General features: G+C 36.8%; 1 protein-coding gene across 1 annotated transcript in view; it reads left to right on the top strand.

Annotated features, from left to right (window-relative positions):
• Positions 1-22,076, top strand: part of LOC122808699 (alpha-2-macroglobulin-like protein 1) — a 1,234,219-nt gene that overhangs the window by 935,838 nt on the left and 276,305 nt on the right. The window contains exon 21 of the mRNA XM_044079685.1: positions 3,667-3,788. Within this exon, the coding sequence (XP_043935620.1) occupies positions 3,667-3,788 (122 nt within the window). The remainder of the gene's footprint in view (positions 1-3,666; positions 3,789-22,076) is intronic.

Below are 22,076 nucleotides of genomic sequence, written 5' to 3'. Positions count from 1 at the left end.
TTTATGAATGGGATCCAATGGAGAAGGAATAGAGTGGAATTTCTTTAGGTCCTCAAGTAACTGAAGGTTTGCTTTTGGGAAGTCTGTAAACACAGAGACATTCACAGGGGAAGCAATACCAGTTTTAAAGGAAAAGATCATTGAGTTATGGTCTGATTTAAGATGGGAGTTGAGATATATTGAGATGTGCCAGAACTGGGCATGTTTGAGAGGATAAGATCAAGGGTGGGTAGCTAAGTTCGCAAAAGTGTTAGGTATAATGACCATTGGCAATGTAGGTCAGCCAGTTTACTGAGGAATACCTCAAGTCCCCCATTAGACATGTATTAGGTTTAATGGGGATTTCAGCAAAGGTGTAAGATCACTATCATGCCAAGAAGAAGACTAAAGGAATAATAATTCCAATAACCTTCATGGTCTAAGTATGTATTATATGTTAAGAAATTAATTTATCGAGAAAGGAAATTTATGTAGGAGACATTATTAACAAGAAGCATGAATGAATTTAGGAGAATCTTATATGAATCAGTATAAAAACAATGAATTAACATATAGTTCATAGCACTGATAATTTCCTATAACGAAGTTGAAATCAAATGAAAAAATAGTGTATAAGAATTATGCTGTATTCTTTTGCCCTGATTAGACAAACGTGATATAAGTCTATGTATTTAGTTGCATCCATCCATCCATCCATCCATCCATCCATCCATCCATCCATCCATCCACCCTTCCATCCATCCATCCATCCACCCTTCCATCCATCGGGGTTGGGAGAGTGGCTTAATGGATAAGGTGTTTGCCTTGCAAACACAAGGTACAGGGTTTGAATCTCACAGGGGATAATTGGCTAAGCTTAAAATGGCTCACAAGGGCAGTTAGCCTAGTACTAATCTATGAATCCATCCATCCTCAACCCCTTTTCCATTCTGCACCATAAATATATGCAATGCATACTTTTAAAATCCATTGTCCAAGTATAACATAGAGGGTTGGATTCTAATATGTCTAAGCAAAGCAGCAGTGAGCATCCAACATTCAACAATGTTAATAATACACAACTCAAAAAATAAAATAATTTAAAATAAACAACCACAAACCAGTGACCCAATAAAAATCCAAGCAAATTTTATTCACTCTCTAATGTCTTAGTTAAATTGACTTCAAAGGAGAATACACACTCAAAAAAAACACTCAACATAAATAGTGCTGCCAATTATTCAATAAAGACTCAATTAAAAAAATCACATACGTAAAGAAGAAATCTCCAGTTAAGTTCAGAATTCATACCATTAGGTATTAGAGTATTAAAGTTAAGAATATAGATGGCTTCTTTATATAAAAGTCTATCCCTAAAATGAGTATCAGTAGAAACAAATAAATTCTTTCCACTTTTTCTAGAATACTACCTTGTAAACCCACAGATGAGCCCTGGTGTACTTGGTGAAAATGAACTGCCACAGAACTAGTCTCTTTCAAATTTTCTATATCTCTTATGTGCTCTAAAAGTCTTACTTTAAAAGCCCTTTGAGACTGGCCAATGTAAAATTTACTACATGGACATTTAAGGGCATAAATTATACCAGTAGTATCACATCTAAAAAAAAAAACTTTCACTGAGAATCTACGTCCACCAATATTCCCCAAACTATTCACAATATGTTTACATGCCTTGCATTTACTACACATGAGTACCAAAAGGCAATCTCATATTGTGTAAACAAACAGAAGGTATAATGAATTTTCCTTTTACTGAAAAGTTTTTTAGACACTTCCCCACCGTGAATGAAAATGTTAACCTCTCAGATGACCACAACTGAGAGTCTCCATTAGATTGCATATGTTGCCAAGTGTATTTTACCAAGCCTGTTATAATATCAGAAAAACAGCAATAGATAGACACAAAATAAATGTCAGTCTGACTCCCATTGAGTATAAGGCCAACTTTATTATGCCTGGGGTACTATTCCCTCTCTTTCTTTTGAGTGGTTGTTTATTCAACAATGTTATCCTGACTCTAAATTTTAGCTGTACTACCTAGACATCAGCTTGTAATTCTAAAGCTTCACATTTTTGTAGAACCACTACATAATGAGTGCATAATGCGATTAAGAATCTCTGTCTGCTAATAAATCTTGTCACCCATTCCTCTTCTAATCCATTTACTGATCACCTGATAAGTCCAACTGAATTTGTTTCCACAGCTCAATGTATATTTCAGCACTTGTACTGCAGGAATTGAACCCTCCTGCTGTTCAAGTATAGACCTACAGATGGAGATGCAAGCCCCTGAAGCTGTCTGATACTGTAGTTCCCCCTGTATAACCAATGTGGGAATACATATGTGACAGGTAGCAAGTCTGCTGTGCGTACAAAGATGAGGTGTGCATGTTCTGGGTCTTCCACAAGAATGCACAATCTAGAGGATTAAAAAAGTGGAAATTAAGAGGTGTCTTCACTCTAAATTGGGAATGATGCAGAAAACACACTACTGTGCATGACTGTTGTCATTGGCTACCCCACCACTGCTAACATCCATTGTCTTACAGTACCCCTCTAACTGGCATGACAGCCATTTTGGTGTTACACCATATAGTGCTTGCAGTACCGCTTTCCTCAATCAAGTAAAGCTGTAGCAGTGCTGAAAAAGCCCATTGACTTCAAAAAGATATTATATCACTTTGCAGTTGCTACACTGTACTTCCACAGTTTATAAGTTTACAAATTTTACTGCTATGAAATTATTCTCAATTTTAATCTTTTTCAACATAACTTGTCTTCTTTCTTGTTTCCTTTAAAATTCCCATGTTGTGGTTGCACTGTGTCTATCTGTGTCAATATAATATCCAGACAAACAAACAAACAGACAAGCAAGCAAATATAATAACTATATCATGTAATTTCCCATTGGATAAATTACCTATAAAGCCACATGCAACATATACTTGTATAGAAGAAAGGAAGTATATGACAGGAAGTTGTAACATGGAATATATAATGCTACATACATTTGTGGAATATAATAAACTTAGTGGTTTTAGGGGAAAGTGGTCAATAAGTACACAGAAGTACAATAAAGTGAGAGTAAATATAATTGTATACAAGCTTTATGAACATTGAAAAAGTTGGCAAAACTGATAAAGCAACTGTGACTTTATGTTTTTGTGACATTAAAAATTTAAGAAACCATTGTATGCTAAGAAGTACAGTATGAATAAAATGTTTAAAAAACATAATTTTGGACATGGCAGAAAAAGTTTTGGAGATGGAAGAGAATAAATATAAAAATGTTATATATAATTGTGTATGTGTTATTAATAGTGTTTATACAAACGTGTAATGTAAGGATTTTCATATAAATAAAATGCCATTACTCTTTTTGTTAATTGCAGTGGAATCCTTTAGTTGCTAGTAGCAGACAGATGGGAGCAAGATTAGTGTTTCAGCAAATATTCACTAGCATTGTCTTCAGTGAGACGTATTATACAGACTGTTGCATTATAAGTGACAACCTGCATTTTTCTGTCTGTGCTGTTTATTATTGAAACCTGCCAGCTGAAGAGTTTTTAGTAAAAGTTCTGATAAGATTCATCAAATGCAGGTAACTGCATGAAGATCTGTCTATGTGTTTAAGCATTCATTTCTTCTACTGATATTCTTTTACAGGAATGATTAATATCACCATCGGGGCTGAGGCTATTCAAACAACGCAGCTTTGTAATGGATCAGTTCCAGTGGTACCTGCAGAGGGCAGCACTGACACCGTCATCAAATCACTCTTGGTGGAGGTAGAGATTTAAAATATGGCATGAGGATATCAGATCTGTAAAATGAGAGCGAAAAAAGGGGATTGGCGTCAGTGTAGTTTGCAGAAAAGGATGAATTTCATATCTTCAACTTGACTCTGTTCAATGTGATGTCTACGCACACAGCACAATGCAATTAATGTCTTCCCATCAATGTACTTCAGTATGAGGGCTATATATGCAGCATAATGCCATCTAGTAAACAAGATAGCAAAAATGTATGCATGAGAAGTGAGTGCACAGAATGGCTGTAGTGTACAAGGAAGGGGGAAAAAAGACCTACAATGAAAACAAAACAAAACAAAAAAAAATCAAATCATCATCTCTCCATCTGGTCTGCACTCTATTTCTCCTAGCATGAGACAATAAGAAGTTTAGACATGTTAATGGTATATTCATGAGTATAATATATTTATCTCTCTCTCTCTCCATATATATATATATATATATATATATATATATATATATATATATATATATATATATAAATAATATATATATATATATATATATATACACACATACATGCAGGCACACAGACACACACCAAAACATATATATGTATAAAAGCATCATTTTTTGCAGGGGGTAGCTATTATATATACTAACTCTGAGATTGCACAGTCCCTGAGGAAAGAGAATATTCCATCACTCAGATATTGCTGAAGTAGCACGACTGTTGACCATCTGCATATGTAGACCAACTGTGGTTGATCAAGCAGCTGTTGTCATTTTGTTGTGTCGAACAAATTTTGGAGTCCACACCAGTGCTCCAGTTTCCTCCTACATTCCAAAGACATAGAGTGGGAGGATTATGTACTCTAAACTGTCCATAGGTATAGGTTCATAGTTACATACTAATCTAACAACCACAAGGGCCTTTATAAACCTAGCTATGCAATCTAATCCAATTGTGTCTCTATTTATCATGAGCGTTTATTAGGAGGGGGTATGTTAGTTAGTATGAATGTGTGTGTGAGTTGAGTAGTATGAAAGAACAACCATTGCAATGCCAGACATCTGGTGCTGTGAACCTTGGCTCTAGACAAGTATTAGTATTGAAGTGACATCCCGATCCCCATGTGCAAAAATGGGAATTGGGGTTGTGGCTGAATTGATTACATGATACTACTGTGAAACAGTGTGAAAAGCAACATAAATATCCCTTGTTGCATCCAATATGCATTATATTTAATAGAGCATTAAGACTCATTTAATTCCTCTTCAGAACAGGACTGCTATGAATGCAGCTTTCAGTACACCATTTCTTTTATCCTGTGTTGGTATCTTAAAGTGTATTTTCATGTTCTGAAGCTACTCTAACAAATCTTTGGTTTGATATAATCTCCTTTCCTAGTGCAATGCCAAATTATGCAGCATGCTGGCTTTGCATTTTGTTTTGTTGCTTAAGATGGCCCTCTGAATTTTTTCTCCGAACTGAAAAACATCCTGAAAAACCGAACACACAGTTGCTACACACTTGCTACCTAAATTAATGTACAAGGTACTGCATTTTCATGCTGAATGCATCAGTGGTTGTTTCCTACTTCCTAAGAAAGAGGTTGTCAAGTAGTTCTTGCAGAAGGAATATAGACGTGATTATGTAAATAATAAGCTGCTTCTCTAAAGAGGTAAGTTGTATTCGCTTACACATAATACTGTGCAATTGTATGCAAATCATTATCCAGAACCTACCATGGTCTTATTTTTATGTCTGATAATATAGAAACAAGTTCCAAAGTATACCAGTGCAGTCACCATGGCTGTAATCATAAAACAATTTTACTGAAGAATATTAAAAAAAAAAGAATGAATGCTTTCAGGTGGCTTCCACCCTTCTTCAGATTGTTTTTGAATCTGAAGAAGGGTGGAAGCCCCCCAAAAGCACTCATTCTTCTTTCATATTCTTCAATAAAATCATTTTATGATTACAGCCATGGTGACTGCACTGGTATGCTTTGGGACTTGTATCTACTTTCTACAGTGCTGTTCACTGAGTAACGTGAACTACATTACCTTTTTTAATGATTATATAGAAAAAGTGAGTAAACAATGAATCAATAACATCAATTAACACATTACAATCTTCATTTTTTTCAAAATCACATGCAACTTTATATCAGAAATATAAGAGGAAATACATGTAATAGTCAAACAAGCAGGCTTGTGAACATGGCATTACACATTAACTTTCAATTTTTGTCAGTCTATGTGGCAGACAGACTGCGTGTTTTCACTCGTCACTTTCCACTGTGACCCCTAATTCTCAGTTCCCTTCAGTCATGTGACAGTTATAGTAAATTTCTCACTAATCACTTTAATTCTTACTATTACAGCCTAGGTGGCAGATCTTTCCACTGTGACCCCTAATTCTCAGTTGCCTTCAATCATGTGACAGTTATAGTAAATTTCTCACTAATCACTTTAATTCTTACTATTACAGTCTAGGTGGCAGATCTTTCCACTGTTACCCCTAATTCTCAGTTGCCTTCAGTCATGTGACAGTTATAGTAAATTTCTCACTAATCACTTTAATTCTTACTATTATAGTCTAGGTGGCAGATCTTTCCACTGTGACCCCTAATTCTCAGTTCCCTTCAGTCTATGTGACAGTTATAGTAAATTTCTCACTAATCACTTTAATTCTTACTATTACAGTCTAGGTGGCAGATCTTTCCACTGTGACCCCTAATTCTCAGTTGCCTTCAGTCATGTGACAGTTATAGTAAATCTCTCACTAATCACTTTAATTCTTACTATTACAGTCTAGGTCGCAGATCGAGGTGTCTCTTTTCCTTCTTTCCCTCATAACAGCCTATGTGACAAATTGGCTGCTACTACTACCTTCAAGCTTCCACAGGTTACTTTTCTACTACCAACATTTTCCTAGCCTAGATGGCAGCTAGGCTAGGGATTTCCTATCACACTGATGCAAGGTGTACATCACTCTGCTTAATCTACCTGCTTCCTCACATAGCCTCTAATATCCCCCACAATATCTTTTCTCTAACCTACCCCTTTAACTACAAGTCTCATTCTTCATACGTCCCACTCTTTCACATTTACAGCCACAAATAAGAATGATGGTTTTCATTACTGCGGTCACATTCACTACTAGTATTATCCAATCTGACTACCCTAAACTAGATGACAGCAACCATAATCCCATTCAGTTTTCACAAACCTAGCAGAAAACCCTCTTAGAATACAGTACAAACTGATATTAATATTCCACAGACAGTTCTTTATTCAAATCTTTTCTTCTTTCAAAAATCTGCAGAAATTCATATTTCAAAACTTTATTACCTTTTCCTAAAATGAAAACAATCAGGTGATATCCAAACTGAAATGTCGGGAATGAGTCCCAAAACATGGAGAGTGGATTGTTAAAAAATGGATTTAGTAGTTCAAGACTGCCATTTCCTGTAATATTTCCTTTTCTCTAAAAAATAGTGATCTTGGAGTTAGTACATATACGTTCAGGGGTGTAGGGAGCTTGCCCTCCACACTGAAGGGTGCAGGGGTATTTGTCCCACTGTAAAAAGAAGTTTAAAGGAGAAGGGCATTGTTCAAGATTCACTCCCCCTGGATTTTTTATTTTTTTATTGCAAGTCAGCACTTAGCATTTCAAGTGCTGACATTTCAATAGGGAGCTCCCCCATCTCAACAATACACTGTAAACTTCAGTATGTTCTTTAATCGACCTAAAAGCAAATTGTGATCTTAAATGTATGCAGCCTATACAATAAATAGTATAATTTATAGACGTATTTACTAACAGAAAATAGCCATGTCCTATTTATTTCTGAAACCTGGCTGATGGATGACACCTGTCCTTCATTTTTTATATCGGACAGCTATTAAATCCACAATAATAAATGTCCTGTTTTCAGAATTCCTTGGGGATGCCTCTCCTGTAGTCAAAACGTAGACTTGCACAAGTACAACTGAGGTAACGAAATCCCTAACAAATGATGATAAATGCCCGCAGCTGAGACCTGTAACATATCACCTTAGGTGGCTATGCTGATCTCTGAAAAACATTTATCTACATCCCCCCTCCCTCCTCAGCACCTTTGATCCACAATTCCATGCAAAACATGTTCCCAAAAGACATCAATAATACCATTATCCCTGATGATTTCAGTGCTAATGTCATTGGAAAAAAATGCAACTCTCTTTACCTAAATGTTGCAAAAGTTTTACCTAATCCAATTAATAAACTCAACTGCTATGATGGATACAGACAAGTAATAAGTCAGCTTCTGAGCTAATTTTATCTAATATACAATGCAAATGTCTTCATGCTGAACACCCCTTTTCAAATACTTATGAGATGTTTTTTCGAAAAAATAAGCTCTTTCAACTCAACATGCTACCTAACACTAATGTCTGTTCCATCTCTGTATAATCTGGATGATCCATCATTTGCATTAGACCATTTCTAAAAAAAAGAAATTTCTCCATTGCAGGATTTTTTACACTCACTAGCAAAAAGAAGGTTTAGAGCACATGCCTGTCCTTGGCTAACAACTTAGATCAATAATAAACTGGAAGGAAGAAATGCTTCCTGGAAGGTCTTTATATGAGTCTGTGATATCTATATCCATTTCTCTCTCTCTATATATGTATACATATATATATATATATATATATATATATATATAGGGTTCCTATCAGTTCATCAAAACTTCAACATTTCGAACACCATATGTTCGAACTGTGAAATTCAAAAACTGATTATCGCGAAGCCACAGAACACCGAATTCTTTCCCAGGGAAAGAATTTGGTGGGCCGTTTCTGTGGCCTTGCAATTTTAAGCACTGTGGTGGAAAGTTACAGGTCAGGTTCTGGTAAGTATGCGATTGTGCGGACATTAGGGTTAGGGTGCGGGTTAGGTAAGTTAGGGCGCAGGTGAGGTGGGTGTGCTATAGTGACAGACTTTAGGGTTAAGGTGGAATAGGTGAGTTAGGGTTAGGGAGCGGGTGAGGTGGGTGTGCGATAGTGACAGACAGGGTTAGGGTTAAGGTAAGTGGATAGATAGTAGTGTATGTACAGTTTAGTATAGGGTTAGATGTAGGATTTTAAGTGTATATGTGTGGATTGCTGTTTTGTTGGTGTGCTTGTGTTGTGTGTGTGTTTCTTGGAACAGCAATTTTTTTTCCCTGGGAAGTTCAAACATATATGTTCAAACTTCTACCATTTCGTCGAAGTGATATAGACCCTATATATATATATATATATATATATGTATATATATATATATATATATATATAGGTTTGCTATCAATATTTCGCCTTGCAATGGTATGGCTATGAAGTATTCCAACAACATATGTTCGAATACTTCATAATTCGGCAGGTTATGTGAGCGAACGTTTTTATTCCGAATAGACTGTGCATTCGCAATTATAACATTCGCTCATGTAAGGGATTGCGGTACAGTGCGGTTAGGGAAATACATCCCTTTCCTCACTGTAGTGCGATCTCGGAGTTATATTAAGTTGGGGGGGGTGCATAAATGTGAGTTTAGGCTAGTTAGGTAGGGAGTTAAGGGAAGGGTGGGAGTGCTGTTAAATGTCGGAAATGTCACGAGAGACATTTTTAACACTTAACAGCTGTGTTTTGACATTAGGTACGTACGGAATTGTGTACTTTCAATGAAACACTTCACTGATAAGTACACATTTCCTTTTCATTTTCGACATATTGATAGTAAACCATATATATATATATATATATATATATATATATAAAGGGGTCTACTTCATTAGACCGAAAGACCACATAACCAAAATCCAAAACGCCGAGCCCAAAAGACCGACACGACATAACGCTGAAATTCCACATTACCAACATGGCATTTCACAGACAATTTCCCCACATGCAGCAGTTGAACAGTGGAGTCCAGGAAGTCCTGCCTGTAAGTTCAAACAGTGAGATCATGATACAGTGAGGATTGCAAAATATGCCCTTTCCTCACTGTAGTGCAATCTAGGAGTTGGTACATATAAGTGGGGGAGGGTGCAGCCCCCCCCCACGAGCAGAGTAGGATGTATGGCATTTTTGTAACTGTTGTTTGTTATTTTTTTTTGTTTTGTTTGTAATGTGGATATTGTGCAGGTGTTTAGGATATTTGAGTTATCTGGGTAATGGCATTTTAGTATGTTGCGGTGTAGTGGGATGTGATTGTTTTGCAGGTACGTTAAGTTTTATGTTTTAGTTTTGACAGTTCAGTTTAGTTTTTAGTGTTTTGAGTGTGTTTTGAGTGAGATAGGAGTGTGTTGTTTAGTGGAGTTTTTGCGGACTGTTTTAGAGGTTATTTATGTTTGAGAACATTGTATACTAAGTGTGTCAGTATGTTTAGTGTGGCTTATGTTTATGTTTTTGTTGGTGTTTTGGAAGTCGATTTTATGGTACTTGATAATGTAGCATTTCAGTATTGTGTGGTGTCAGTGTTTTGGTCTCGATATTTCGGCTGTTGTTTTTGTGATGTTTCAGTCTAGTGAAGTAGATATAGACATACACACACACAAACACACACACACAAACACACACACACACACACACACACACACACACACACACACACACACACACACACACACAGGGGAGTATGAATAAAAGGACAAAGAAAACCTATTCTATCTGTACTTGCATTGATTTCTTGCTCTAGACAGCCAGTGATATATGCAAACACTTGTGGATGAGGTTGGTATGGACCATAATACCATGGGCAGCTTTGGACAGCAAACTGTTTTTCATGCTAAGAATGCAGCATACCTATAGAAGATATACATTTGTGGAAAAATACACATCAGTGTCTTCAGACGGTACCCACAATAAGCAGTACAGTTAAAGTAGTGCTATTACTTAGAGGGGTTTCTGTAAGAAGCCTCACAAATGTAGGCAGTACCATAATATACAGGTTGTACTTTCTACACAAGTCTTCAACTTCAGCAAAGACATGGCAGGAACACTATAGTCTTGTACATATTGAACACAGACCTAAAAAGTGATACAGCATAACTGATGTGATATAAAATAAGAGGACACAGCTCTTTATCAGGCAACTACGTTATTCTTCCTCTATTCCCATACATGTGAGCATCTCAGAATACTAGAAACTTATATGACATATTAGCTGGCATATTGTGTTCTTTCCCACCATATATCAGTAATGTACCTTATTAGCATACATTGTTTGATGCTGTAAACATGTGCTCAGACTGGCAGATGCCATACTCCACAGTATTCTACTTACCTGTGATATGACAAACATACCTGTAATGCCTAGGTTTCTGCAACTCCTCTCATCTCTTAGTCTAATGGAAGGTATTAGATTGCATGCATATTCTTCTGGAAGTCTCTTTTCATTTGCATGTCTGTGGTGATTATATGGGTTGGCCTGACTTTTGGGGAGGCATGTGTTCATATGCCCTTCATCTACTTGTTGGTACAGTTATCCATCATCACTCAGGTGATTAACTTCTCTGTGCTGGGTTCACTATGTAGGTGCCTGGGAGAGTGGTCCTGGGAGCCATCACTGGCAATCATATACAATGGCTTCAAACAGTGATAGGAGGCCATACATTTCAGTGTGAGTATCATGCAAAAGGTGAGTGTGAGGTATTAGACATGGACATCTCTTTAACCATGTCCACAACTCCACTGAAAAATGTCAATATAGCCTTATGGACTGCTCATTCCCCTAGTCAAGCTACCATTCAAGATTCTGGTTTTGATTCCAGGGCTCCAGGTATTATCTGTCTCATTGCAAAACACTGACATTATCCATTCCCTAAAATCCAGGCATACCCTTAAAATTCCTTTCCTCTAAATTCCTTTACCTTACAAGCTACTACCATTGCCTCAGTTACATAAATGAACCCAGGTCTGGGTCACCATTAGGGCTTAATCCATCTTCACCAATGTATTTGACTTGGTCTGCAAGACTTGTTAACTTAGACACATACTATTAGAGCATACCATTGTCACTTGATGCTATCAGTCCCTTGCATCATTATGATTGTCTTGCATATTCCTGTTAATATATGAAAAAAATGTACCGAAACACAGGTAAATGTTGAGACACACTTTTACTGAAAAATACCACAAAAAAAAAAAAAAAAAATTGGAGTTCATCAGATTCTGTAAGAAAACAAATACAAACTTACTTAAACAAATTCTTCACACCATGATGTAACAACCAATCAACCAATTAAAATGTGTATCAAACTTTCTAATTAAATGTAATCAAAAACAGTTAAAATCCAAAAATAAGAACAAAACCTTCTATGTTATTTTTCTTTACTTTTTGCTTCTTTAAAATGCATTTAAAATTAATACGGTCATTCAAACCTTCTCTATGAGTGGCCTCCACCTTCATCCAGTGCTCATACTTCTTAGAATCTACTAAGTTCTCAGCATCTCCATCCCTGATAACAGTTTCAGTAATATCTATAACATAAAAAAACAACTCTTTTAAAATTCTTATACTTTAAAGTATGCTTATACAATGCATTCTTAATGTTGTCCTTCTTAATCACATAATAATGTTCTCGTAGTTTGACCAGGATAAAATTGTGGACAGGTTAAACATTTAACTACATAAATTGCATTGGTGGTATCACAACTACAGTAATAAGAGACCCAATAAATAATCTCTGTGTTAAAGCAAAATAAAGATGGTGAATTTGAAATGAATTCACACTGGCTACATTTTTTATAAAAAAATGTGCCTTTAACTTGACAGACACTATTCTTTTTGTTTCCTGAAGTTATTTCCAAAATGCTTTTCAAATTACCTGTTCTGATATAGGTTTATCTATCGCTTTCAAAATTCTCAATTTATTTTCCTGAAGACCTCTGGAATACCTCACATGTCAAGAGTATAAGCCTAAATAAAACTCAGATTTAAATTCAAATTATTCTTTCAAGGAACCTTGCAGTCCTCAGGTCCATATTCTATAAAACTGTTTAGTGATGCCAGTCCTGAGTGATTTTTCAGGAAATCACAAATTGTATGAAAAACAGACCAAAAATATGAGGCAAAAATCTAGACGTTCTGTGAAAATCTGGGCAGATGAGAGGTATGATAACAATATCTTGTTAATTGCCTTGTCTTTCTCCAATCAACACAATGTTCCTGCTAAGAAATCTGATATAGCTAAAATTATTATAGACTTAAAAATATGCCTGTAATAAATCGATGGAGTTTTATCTGGACTTTTGCTGTCTTCCACATTTCTGATGTGGTTATTAGAATCCAGTGACCAAAAAAATCATTTCTGTACACAAACATATCAGATCTGCTGTGCATGCTCTGTATTTGTACGATGTTGCTAAGGCCTGGAAATCCTTACCTGCATTAGTCAGGAAAATAGCCTCCCTCCAGTCCTTTAAAATCATTCTGAAAGCCTTCCTAATCAGATCTGGTTCTGTTCTCGCACTAGTTTGACCTTCTTCTGTGCAGCCATCATGCTATAAATATATTAACTGTTATTGTATTTTACTGTTCTCTTTCAATAATTAGACAATTTATGTAAATTTCTCTCTTGTACTTTGTATTAAAATGCTATGTTCATGTAAGAAATATTTAAAAGTTGTAAATAAGCTCATCTACAGATCTTTACCCTGCAATTATAAATGACATCATGTGTAATTTAAATGTGGAGCTTTTCACCCTGGACGTCTGTTGAAAATGGGTTTCACCCAATCGGTCTTTTCCTGCTCAACAAATAAATTAAATAAATAAATAGATAAATAAATAATTCCATGATAAACTATATCCCTAAATATACACAGTTACATATACATACCTTAGACCTCCTTACTCTCTCTTCTTCAGTTACTTCCTTATGTCAATCAATTTGTCCCTCTTGACTCTCTATCAAAATATGTCATAACCCTGTGTTTTTTTCTCTCCTACTTCATGCTGCAGTTCCTGATTGCATTATACTAACTTTTCTTTAGTTTCTCTAAACTGGCTAAAATTTCTCCAAGTATTAAATCATCATCATATACATTGTATCTATTATTTTTCTTTTTGGTTCCCTTGGACTTCATTGTTACTAGCTCAGCCATAGCACCCAGTGTTCATGCCGGGTCTACAAACTACTCTGTAATTTACCAGACTTACTCCCTATTTCTTTTTTTACTGGGGCCGGTTATGGATCCTAAGGGATTTTCTCATCTGTGCTTCTGTCCGGGGCGATTTTTTTTTATGTCCTACTCACTCCACTCCCCTCACATGCTCATTGATTAAATTTGTGGACAACTCTCCTCTTAGGGCCAAACCTCCCCTTATCAAGCATACCAATAAGCACTCTCCCACCTGGGATGGGTATGACAATCCCTTCCCAGCCAATCCGTCAGTTGCCTGAGCCACTTATCGAACTCAGATCAGGTGGACCATAGTCAGGGTTTTATCCCTCTATGCCATCAGAAAGTTGTATCTGTTCTTAACCAATGTTTTCACATTAAATCTAATTTGGTAGAATTATTTAAACTGTTTGTTACTTTTGAAGATTGTACAATTACTATGCTTAAAATGTGTTTATAATAACTCAGAGCTTTTTTCATTGGGCCTGTGGTAAAAATAGGCATCTACTCTCTCAGACTATCCCACTAATCAAATATCAATAAATAAATAAATAAAGTTGCTAGTATAACAGATTTTGCATTGGCAATCATTTTGATTGACACATAGTGTAAAATTCAGATTCATTTAGTGACTGCAATCCAAAAAACTTTGCCAGAAAATCACAAGTTTTATGAGTAAAGGACCAGAAATATAAAGCAAAAATCACTGACAGGTGTTAGATTCATACAATATAGTACAGCCCAATTTAACTCCCCTCATTTATCTTAACTTTTGAAAAGTATGCAGAGTATAAAGAGTTTATGTCACTGAAAAAGTCAAGACCATCATAAAAATTAGGTCTGAACAATTCATTTTCCAACATTCATTTCCTTCTACTTACATACTGCAAACTAGATTCAAACTGATAACCATTAAGGGAAATTATATTTCTTGGTGACAGTTCTAAACAACTAGGCTCTTCCTTCCTGACATATTTTGAAATTTTGTGAGCAAATTTCTGTACGGTTCCAATACAAAATAAGTTCGTGAATCAGGCACAGAGACTCAAACTCAGGAAAAGATATTAAGTATTTATCTTGCATCATGAAAAAAAGTTATTAGAATAACAAGCATTGCATTATCAATCATTTTCTGAAGGATATAGTGTTTGAGACTCACATGCCTATCATTTAGTAAAAGCAATCCACAACAGTTTGCCAGAAATAATTCCAAAATACAGCTTGACTTCTTTGTTTAAGAATTCTGGATAATGTCAAAAATAATGGGTGAGGGGACACAAATGTCAATAAAGAGGTGCCTTTTATTTATTTATTTTTTATTTTTTTAACTATTTGTTAGCTGGGTAAATCCACTGGAAGAAAATGTCCCTTTTGGGGGGTGCCCTGGGAGTACTATCTGATTAAGTGTCTTGCTCAAAGTCACAGCACAGGCAAATGTATGTGAAAGGAAAACAATGAAATACTGACTACAGGAAGCACTTTGACTCAAAAAGCTAAAAGAAAAGCAGGTGTAGCATACATGTGCATGCTTTTGAGTAAAACGGTGAAACTCTTACTACTTTTATTGTTGAGTAATCATCAGCAATTTTCCAAAAAAAAAAGTTTTAAGTAAGACAACAAAAACATGAGACAATATTAGAAATGCTCTATCAAATTCAGGGAGAAATTATTGATAGATAACTCTAATGACTTAAAATAAATACATGCAGACATACATGCACACATACATATATATATATATATATATATATATATATATATATATATATATATATTTATATAAAAATGCAAAACGTTTTTGGACAGATAAAAATATGAAGTAAAATCAGCAGCTTTCTGCAAAAATAGTTTCAGAGGAGAGCAGGCAAGTCTAATTCACTAAAAAAGTTAACAGAGCAACAGGTTTAGCATCTATATGCTAATTTTTTAATTACATATATAATATGTTTTTTTCTCCACTTATGTTTTAATTACCAAATGTATTAATATGTATCTACGTAACTTGTATGTATCTCACTGTCAATGTGGAGCTTTTCTCCCCGGGCCTCCGCTGAAAATGGACATGGATCCAGTCGGATCTTCCCGGTCAACAAATGTAAAATAAAATAAAATAAAATAAATAAATTTCATAAACAAGAACTACACACTGATAATGAATGACATAGACTGCCTATATCAAAACAGTTTACCATTCTGTAATGGGTGGTAACTATACATATAGTACACTGAACAGTAGTTACTCACCAGATCCACATGTAGAACATATGTGTAGATCACAATGTATGCATACCTTTAAGAAGCTTTCCATTGGCTTTCACATGTGTATAAATACTGAGCATGTGCAAGCTAAACTGCCATTTTGTGGAGAGCTGTTGAAATGTAAGCATGCATGTATGTAATGGTCTGTCAATCAGTGTGTTTATATTTCATGCTGCTGTTATCCATCCAGATGTGTTTTTATACAATAAGGTATATAAACTAACTATCCCACGTGTTCATCTTGAATAATAACATAGGATGAGTGACATGGTGTCAAAATGGGTTCCAGAATCAAGACCAAGAGGCACTCAATTAATGTTGGAGGAATAGAGAGGAATGGATCATCCCTTCTTTATGTGCAACTCACAAAACTGGTCAGAAACAAATTCCAGGTACTAAAACTTGCTTAAATGGTTTCCTACTCAAAGCACATAAAATAAACCACTCAAAACACTCAAAACAAATTTCTAGTTAAATACAACATCTGAAATTTTGACATATTGACAGCAGTATTCAAAATAGTTGCGAAAATGTTTGAAATAATGTTTGAATCACATAAAATGTATAAAGCAAGGAAAACTTGCTATTTTATTCAAGATATCTGATGTGTATAAAGTGTCTGCAAGTGTTTGCAAGTTTGTGCAGTATTACAGTACAATTATTTCAAAAAATACAGCCATTTCAAAGCATATTTCACAAAGTACAGTATTTTGAAGAGTTTATTGTGCATTTGTATTTATTATAAGTAGCTGGTGTATGTGCATGTTTGTTGATAATTACAAAAGCCATATCTGCAGTGTGTTTAGGGATAATTTATTAGCATGGCTGAAGGATTTTGAAAACCTGGTCCACTTGTCTTTGATAATAATATTGCAGAGAACTGGAGAGTGTTTCAGCAAGAGTATGATATTTTCATAGTACCAGCCTTTTCTGATAAAGATGTTCATACAAAGGCATTTATTCTGCTTAATTTAGTTGGTTGAGAAGCCATAGAAAGAGATCGCTCATTTGTGTGTGTACCTGCTGTGTTTGCAGGAGAGGGGGAAAACCACCATATAGTATTACTGGCTAAATCAAGCAAAGACGCTGACTGCTCAAAACGTAAATTTAAAGAAATATGTATTCCCCCAAACAAATATTACAATGGAAAGACACTTATTTTACAAAAGGGATCAAAAGCCTGGTGAAACTTTTGCAGCATATATAACTGACTTGAGAAATAAAGCTAAAACATGCAGATTTGGTGATTTAAGGGATGAGCTGATAAAAGACAGATGTGTGTGGGATTAAAGATAACGCTGTGAGAAAGATTTTGCTTTGAGAAAGTGATTCAACTTTGAATAAGGCCATTGAGATTTGTCAGATATACGAGCTCATAGAAAAGCACACAAATATGCTTACAAATGTGCAATGTATGCTTACAGTATCTTCTAGTACTAATGTTGATAGTATACAGCATGTGTTTAAAAGAAACAGGCCCATGCACATGGGAAGTGTTGTAGGACCTGCAGCAGCCCCCTGGGAAACCCCATAGCTTTATAGCAAATTCCAGAGCATGCACAGTCTCTGTGAAGCAGAAAGGTGAGTCAGCAAACTCAAAGTATGTTCATAGGTTCATAGGTTCATAGGTTGGGACTAGGCTATCAGCCCTAGGGCCTATACAAGCCCAGCCATAACAATTCCCTGGCTATTTCTTCCCACACTATTTACTTCCCTGGACCTCTGTCTAGCAGGGCGACTGACGTGATCCATGGGGTGAATTTCCTTTCTGCCTTCCAATCGTCAATGTTCCTTTTGAAGAGGGTCAAAGAGGCACTCTGCTTGACATGTATGGGTAATCTATTCCAGAGTCTGGGGAGTCTCTGGGTCAGGAACCTATCCCTCCAGCATGTTTTGTTTATTGTGATGACAAGGTTTAGATCCCTGGAGCGTGTGGCTCTGAGGGATTGGGATTTCTTTAAGTGTAGCATGTCCAACAGCTCTGGGATTGACATGGCCTTGTATGTTAAGCAGAGATCGCCTCTGAGTAGATGATATGAGACAGAGTATAGCTGGAGTTTTTTAAGGCAGTCAGCATAGGGGCATCTGCTTTAGGCCTGTGATTCTTTTAGTGAGGTATTTCTGTGGCCTTTCCAGTTGTTGCAGATGTCTTGAGTGGTACATACCAAACGGGGCATTGTATTCTATAATGGGTCTAATGAGGGATGAGTACAGTGGGACAATGACCTCCTTTTTTCTGGATGAAAAGCCCTTAGTGATGAGGTGTGCCACATAGAAGGATTTCCTGACTGTTGTGGCAATGTGGTTATGGAAGGTGAGACCACTGTCCACCTGTGTCCCTAAGACTCTTATCACACTTTCGGTGTTTAGTGTACTGCCACCTATATGGTAATTTACGGGTACATGTTTTTTCCCAAAGGGGATAACTATACATTTCTTGGCATTGAGCTTGAGCCATTGGCTCTGGCACCAAGCATTTGTTTCTGTAAAGCCCTTTTGTAGAGTATCCACATAATTTGGGGATTCAGTAATGGCTCCCAGTTTGCAGTCATCAGCAAACTTTGTTAGCCAGAGTCCCTTAGTGTTGGCCTTTACTTCAGAGAAGTAGATGCCAAACAAGAGCGGTCCCAGGTTACTTCAGAGAAGTAGATGCCAAACAAGAGCGGTCCCAGGACTGAACCCTGAGGTACTCCACTTGTCACTTGTCTGGAGCTGGATTTGGAGTCGGTTACTTTTATAGTGTGGGTTTTATCAGTAAGCCAGTTAGCAATCCATTGGGTGACGTAGGGATTAATGCCCAGCTTAGTAAGTTTATCTATGACTCCAGAGTGGGGGATGGTGTCAAAGGTCTTGGCAAGGTCTAGATAGGCTGTGTGGACCACCTTTCCCTTGTCCATGGCTCTGGAGACTGATTAGAAGAAGTCAATCAGATTCAGGAGACAAGTTCGGCCCTTCACGAACCCAAACTGGGTGGGGTCCAGTGTTTGAAGGTTGCCAATGTCTTTGTTTATAAGTTCCATGATAATACACTCCATGGCCTTGCAGATAAGGCTCATCAGACTTATGGGATGGTAGTTTTCGGGATCCAAGGTGGATCCCCCCTTGTGGAGTGGGATAACTGTAGCTCTGCACCAGTCAGTGGGCACGAAACCTAAGGTGAGGCTATGATTAAACATGACACTTAGGTGAGGTGCCAGTTCATATTGTAGTTCATGTAGTACACAGCTCTCACCTAGCCTCACCTAATTACGGTGGTAATCATGCGTCTTACAAAGAAAAGTGCTTAGGTTTTAGTCAGCAGTGCCACAGATGTAAAAAGTGGAACCATTTCCAAAGATTTTGTAAATCAAAAGAGACTCATTCCTATTAAAAGAGAACATTCAAAGAGACAAGTTGATCAATTAGAAAGCTGTGACACTACTTTTTATATTGATGGTGTGTCTGTGCTAATGAAACAGTCAATGTAGTAGATTTATGGGCAACAAATGAAGTATTTTGTACTGTTAAGATAAATGGAAGACCCACAGAGCTCAAAGTTGACACAGGTTCAAAGTGCAATGTTATGTCAGCATAAACATTGGCTAGAGTATGTGCTCGTGAGAAGCTTGAGTTGACAAAGTGTGCGAAGCTTGTTGGCTTATGGTGGTGAAAAAATTCAGACTGAAGGCTCAGTAGTGCTTTTATGGTATCCTGATGGGGAAAACTATGACTTGCAATTTTACATAGTCAAAAGGCACGTGCAGTCATTATTAGGCCTCAGGGACAGTTTGAAAATGGGACTACTTTCATTTAATAAGGAAGTGCATCATGAAAGCTTAAAAGACAACTCTTTTAGCCTTGTCCAGACTATTTTTTCTACCTATGCTGATCTTCTCAAAGACAAACAAGGCAAACTACCAGTTGTGCACTCCATGAAGTTAGACCCTGCAGTCAGCCATTTGTCAGACCAGCCTGGAAAGGTCCAGTAGCTATGCAGAATAGAGTCAAGGCTGAGCTAGACAAAATGATGCAGCAAGGTGTGATTTGTCCTGTAGGCTCGTCTACCCCTATTGAATGGGTATCCTCCATGGTAGCAGCTCATAAAAAAGCTCAGATGATATCAGAATATGCATTGCTCCATGAGATCTGAACAAAGCACTGAAAAAAATCCCATCATGCAATGCATACAGTCAAAGAAGTCACAGCTCTTATGCCAAATGCCACTGTTTTTTCTGTCTTATAGGTTCATAGATTCATAGGTGTTTAATGGCAAAGATGACAAGGGCCTTTTTAAGCCTAGCAATGTATCCCAAATCTCTGACAAGTTCTGATACGCTTGATAACTGTAAGCAATGTGCCTGGGAGATGAACCATTTACAGGTTATCTGTGTCCATTAGAAGCATAGGTGCCAAACCAGGGATGATTTTCCGGTTTCCCATCCAGTTTGGGTTAGGGGAGGAACTCTGCTTCATATGGATGGGGAACCTGTTCTATAGATGGGGTAGTCTCTGGGATACGTACCTATCTCTCTGGCATGTCCTATTTATATCACAGGCAAGGTTTAATTCTTTAGAATGGGTAATTCTGGTGCTGTTTGTTTTGTGGATATGCAGAAGGTTCATCGGAGTGGGGTCTGACAATGCCCTGTATGCCAGGTATAGATCTCACCTCAAATGCCTCTAGGAGTTAAAATACAGGGATAGGACCTTGAGGTGTTCATCTGCATAGGACATATTATTTACTCTTTTTAGTGAGGAACCTCTGTGAATGTTCCAATTGTTGAATATGCCTGGTTAGATACATACCAAAGGGGACATTGTACTCAATGATAGGTCTGCTGAATGCCAAATAGAGTGGACTTCCTTGGACTTAGATGCCATACCTTTGTTTATAAGTTGTGCAACATAGAATTATTTCCTCACCACTGTAGACACGTGATGATCAAAGGCTAGATTACAGTCTATGTGTGTCCCTAAGTCCCTGACTTCTGGGTCAACTCTAAGGAGTGTGTTGTCAATATGGTAGTTACCAGGGATGGATGACTTCCCATAGGATAATATTATGCATTTCTTGGCATTTAGTTTTAGTCCATCACTCTGACACCAATTGTTTGTATGTATCAGCCCCTCCTGAAGAACATTTGTGTCAGTCTAAGATTCAATGACAACTCCCGACTTGCAATCATCTGCAAATTTAGTCAGCCAGAAACCACTGATATTGGCCTTGACTTCTGAGAAGTAAATGCCAAAAAGGAGCTGATCAAGGAGTGATCCCTGAGGGGCTCCACTTGTGACTGGCCTCGTTGTAGAGGTGGAGTCCCCAATTCTAACTTCCTGGGTCCTGTCTGTGAGCCAGTTGGCTATCCACCAGGTGACATTTATTTATTATATATTTCCATTTGTTTACCGGGTTTGTCCACTGGGCCAGAAGTGTCCATTTTTGGTGGATGCCCAGGGAGAAAAGCTCCACATTTAAGACAGTATACATACAATACAGATTTTATTTTGAAAGACATTTAGTGCATACTATTATCACCTTATGCAATTAGTGAACACTACATAGGGTAAACATACTTGCATCAAGGACATTATACAAGGCAAACAGTGTATATAAATGAAAACATTCCATGCATATAGTTTTCAGCTTACATAAATGTATGTAGAACACTTCTTGCAGTAGATACAAAGCAGATATAGGAATTAATTAGAGTCTAGGTAATTAAACTTTATTACACATTTAGGTGGTATTATAGCAGAGATAGCAGTTAAAGTCTGTTAGCTTTGTAGCAGATATAAGTGGTGATATGGTAGTAAGGTAGGCTACATGAGAAATATGGAATTGTACCTAACCTCTTGAGTTTGTCAACAATGCCTGGGTGAGGTATTGTGTCAAATGTCTTGGTCAGACCAAGGTAGCAGTGCGAACGG

Source organism: Protopterus annectens, chromosome 8.part0, assembly GCF_019279795.1.
Source record: "Protopterus annectens isolate FY-2018-M chromosome 8.part0, PAN1.0, whole genome shotgun sequence".
NCBI classification, from domain to species: domain Eukaryota; kingdom Metazoa; phylum Chordata; order Ceratodontiformes; family Protopteridae; genus Protopterus; species Protopterus annectens.
The sequence above is the reverse complement of the archived record's forward strand: the minus strand, read 5'-3'. Positions and strand labels throughout refer to the sequence as shown.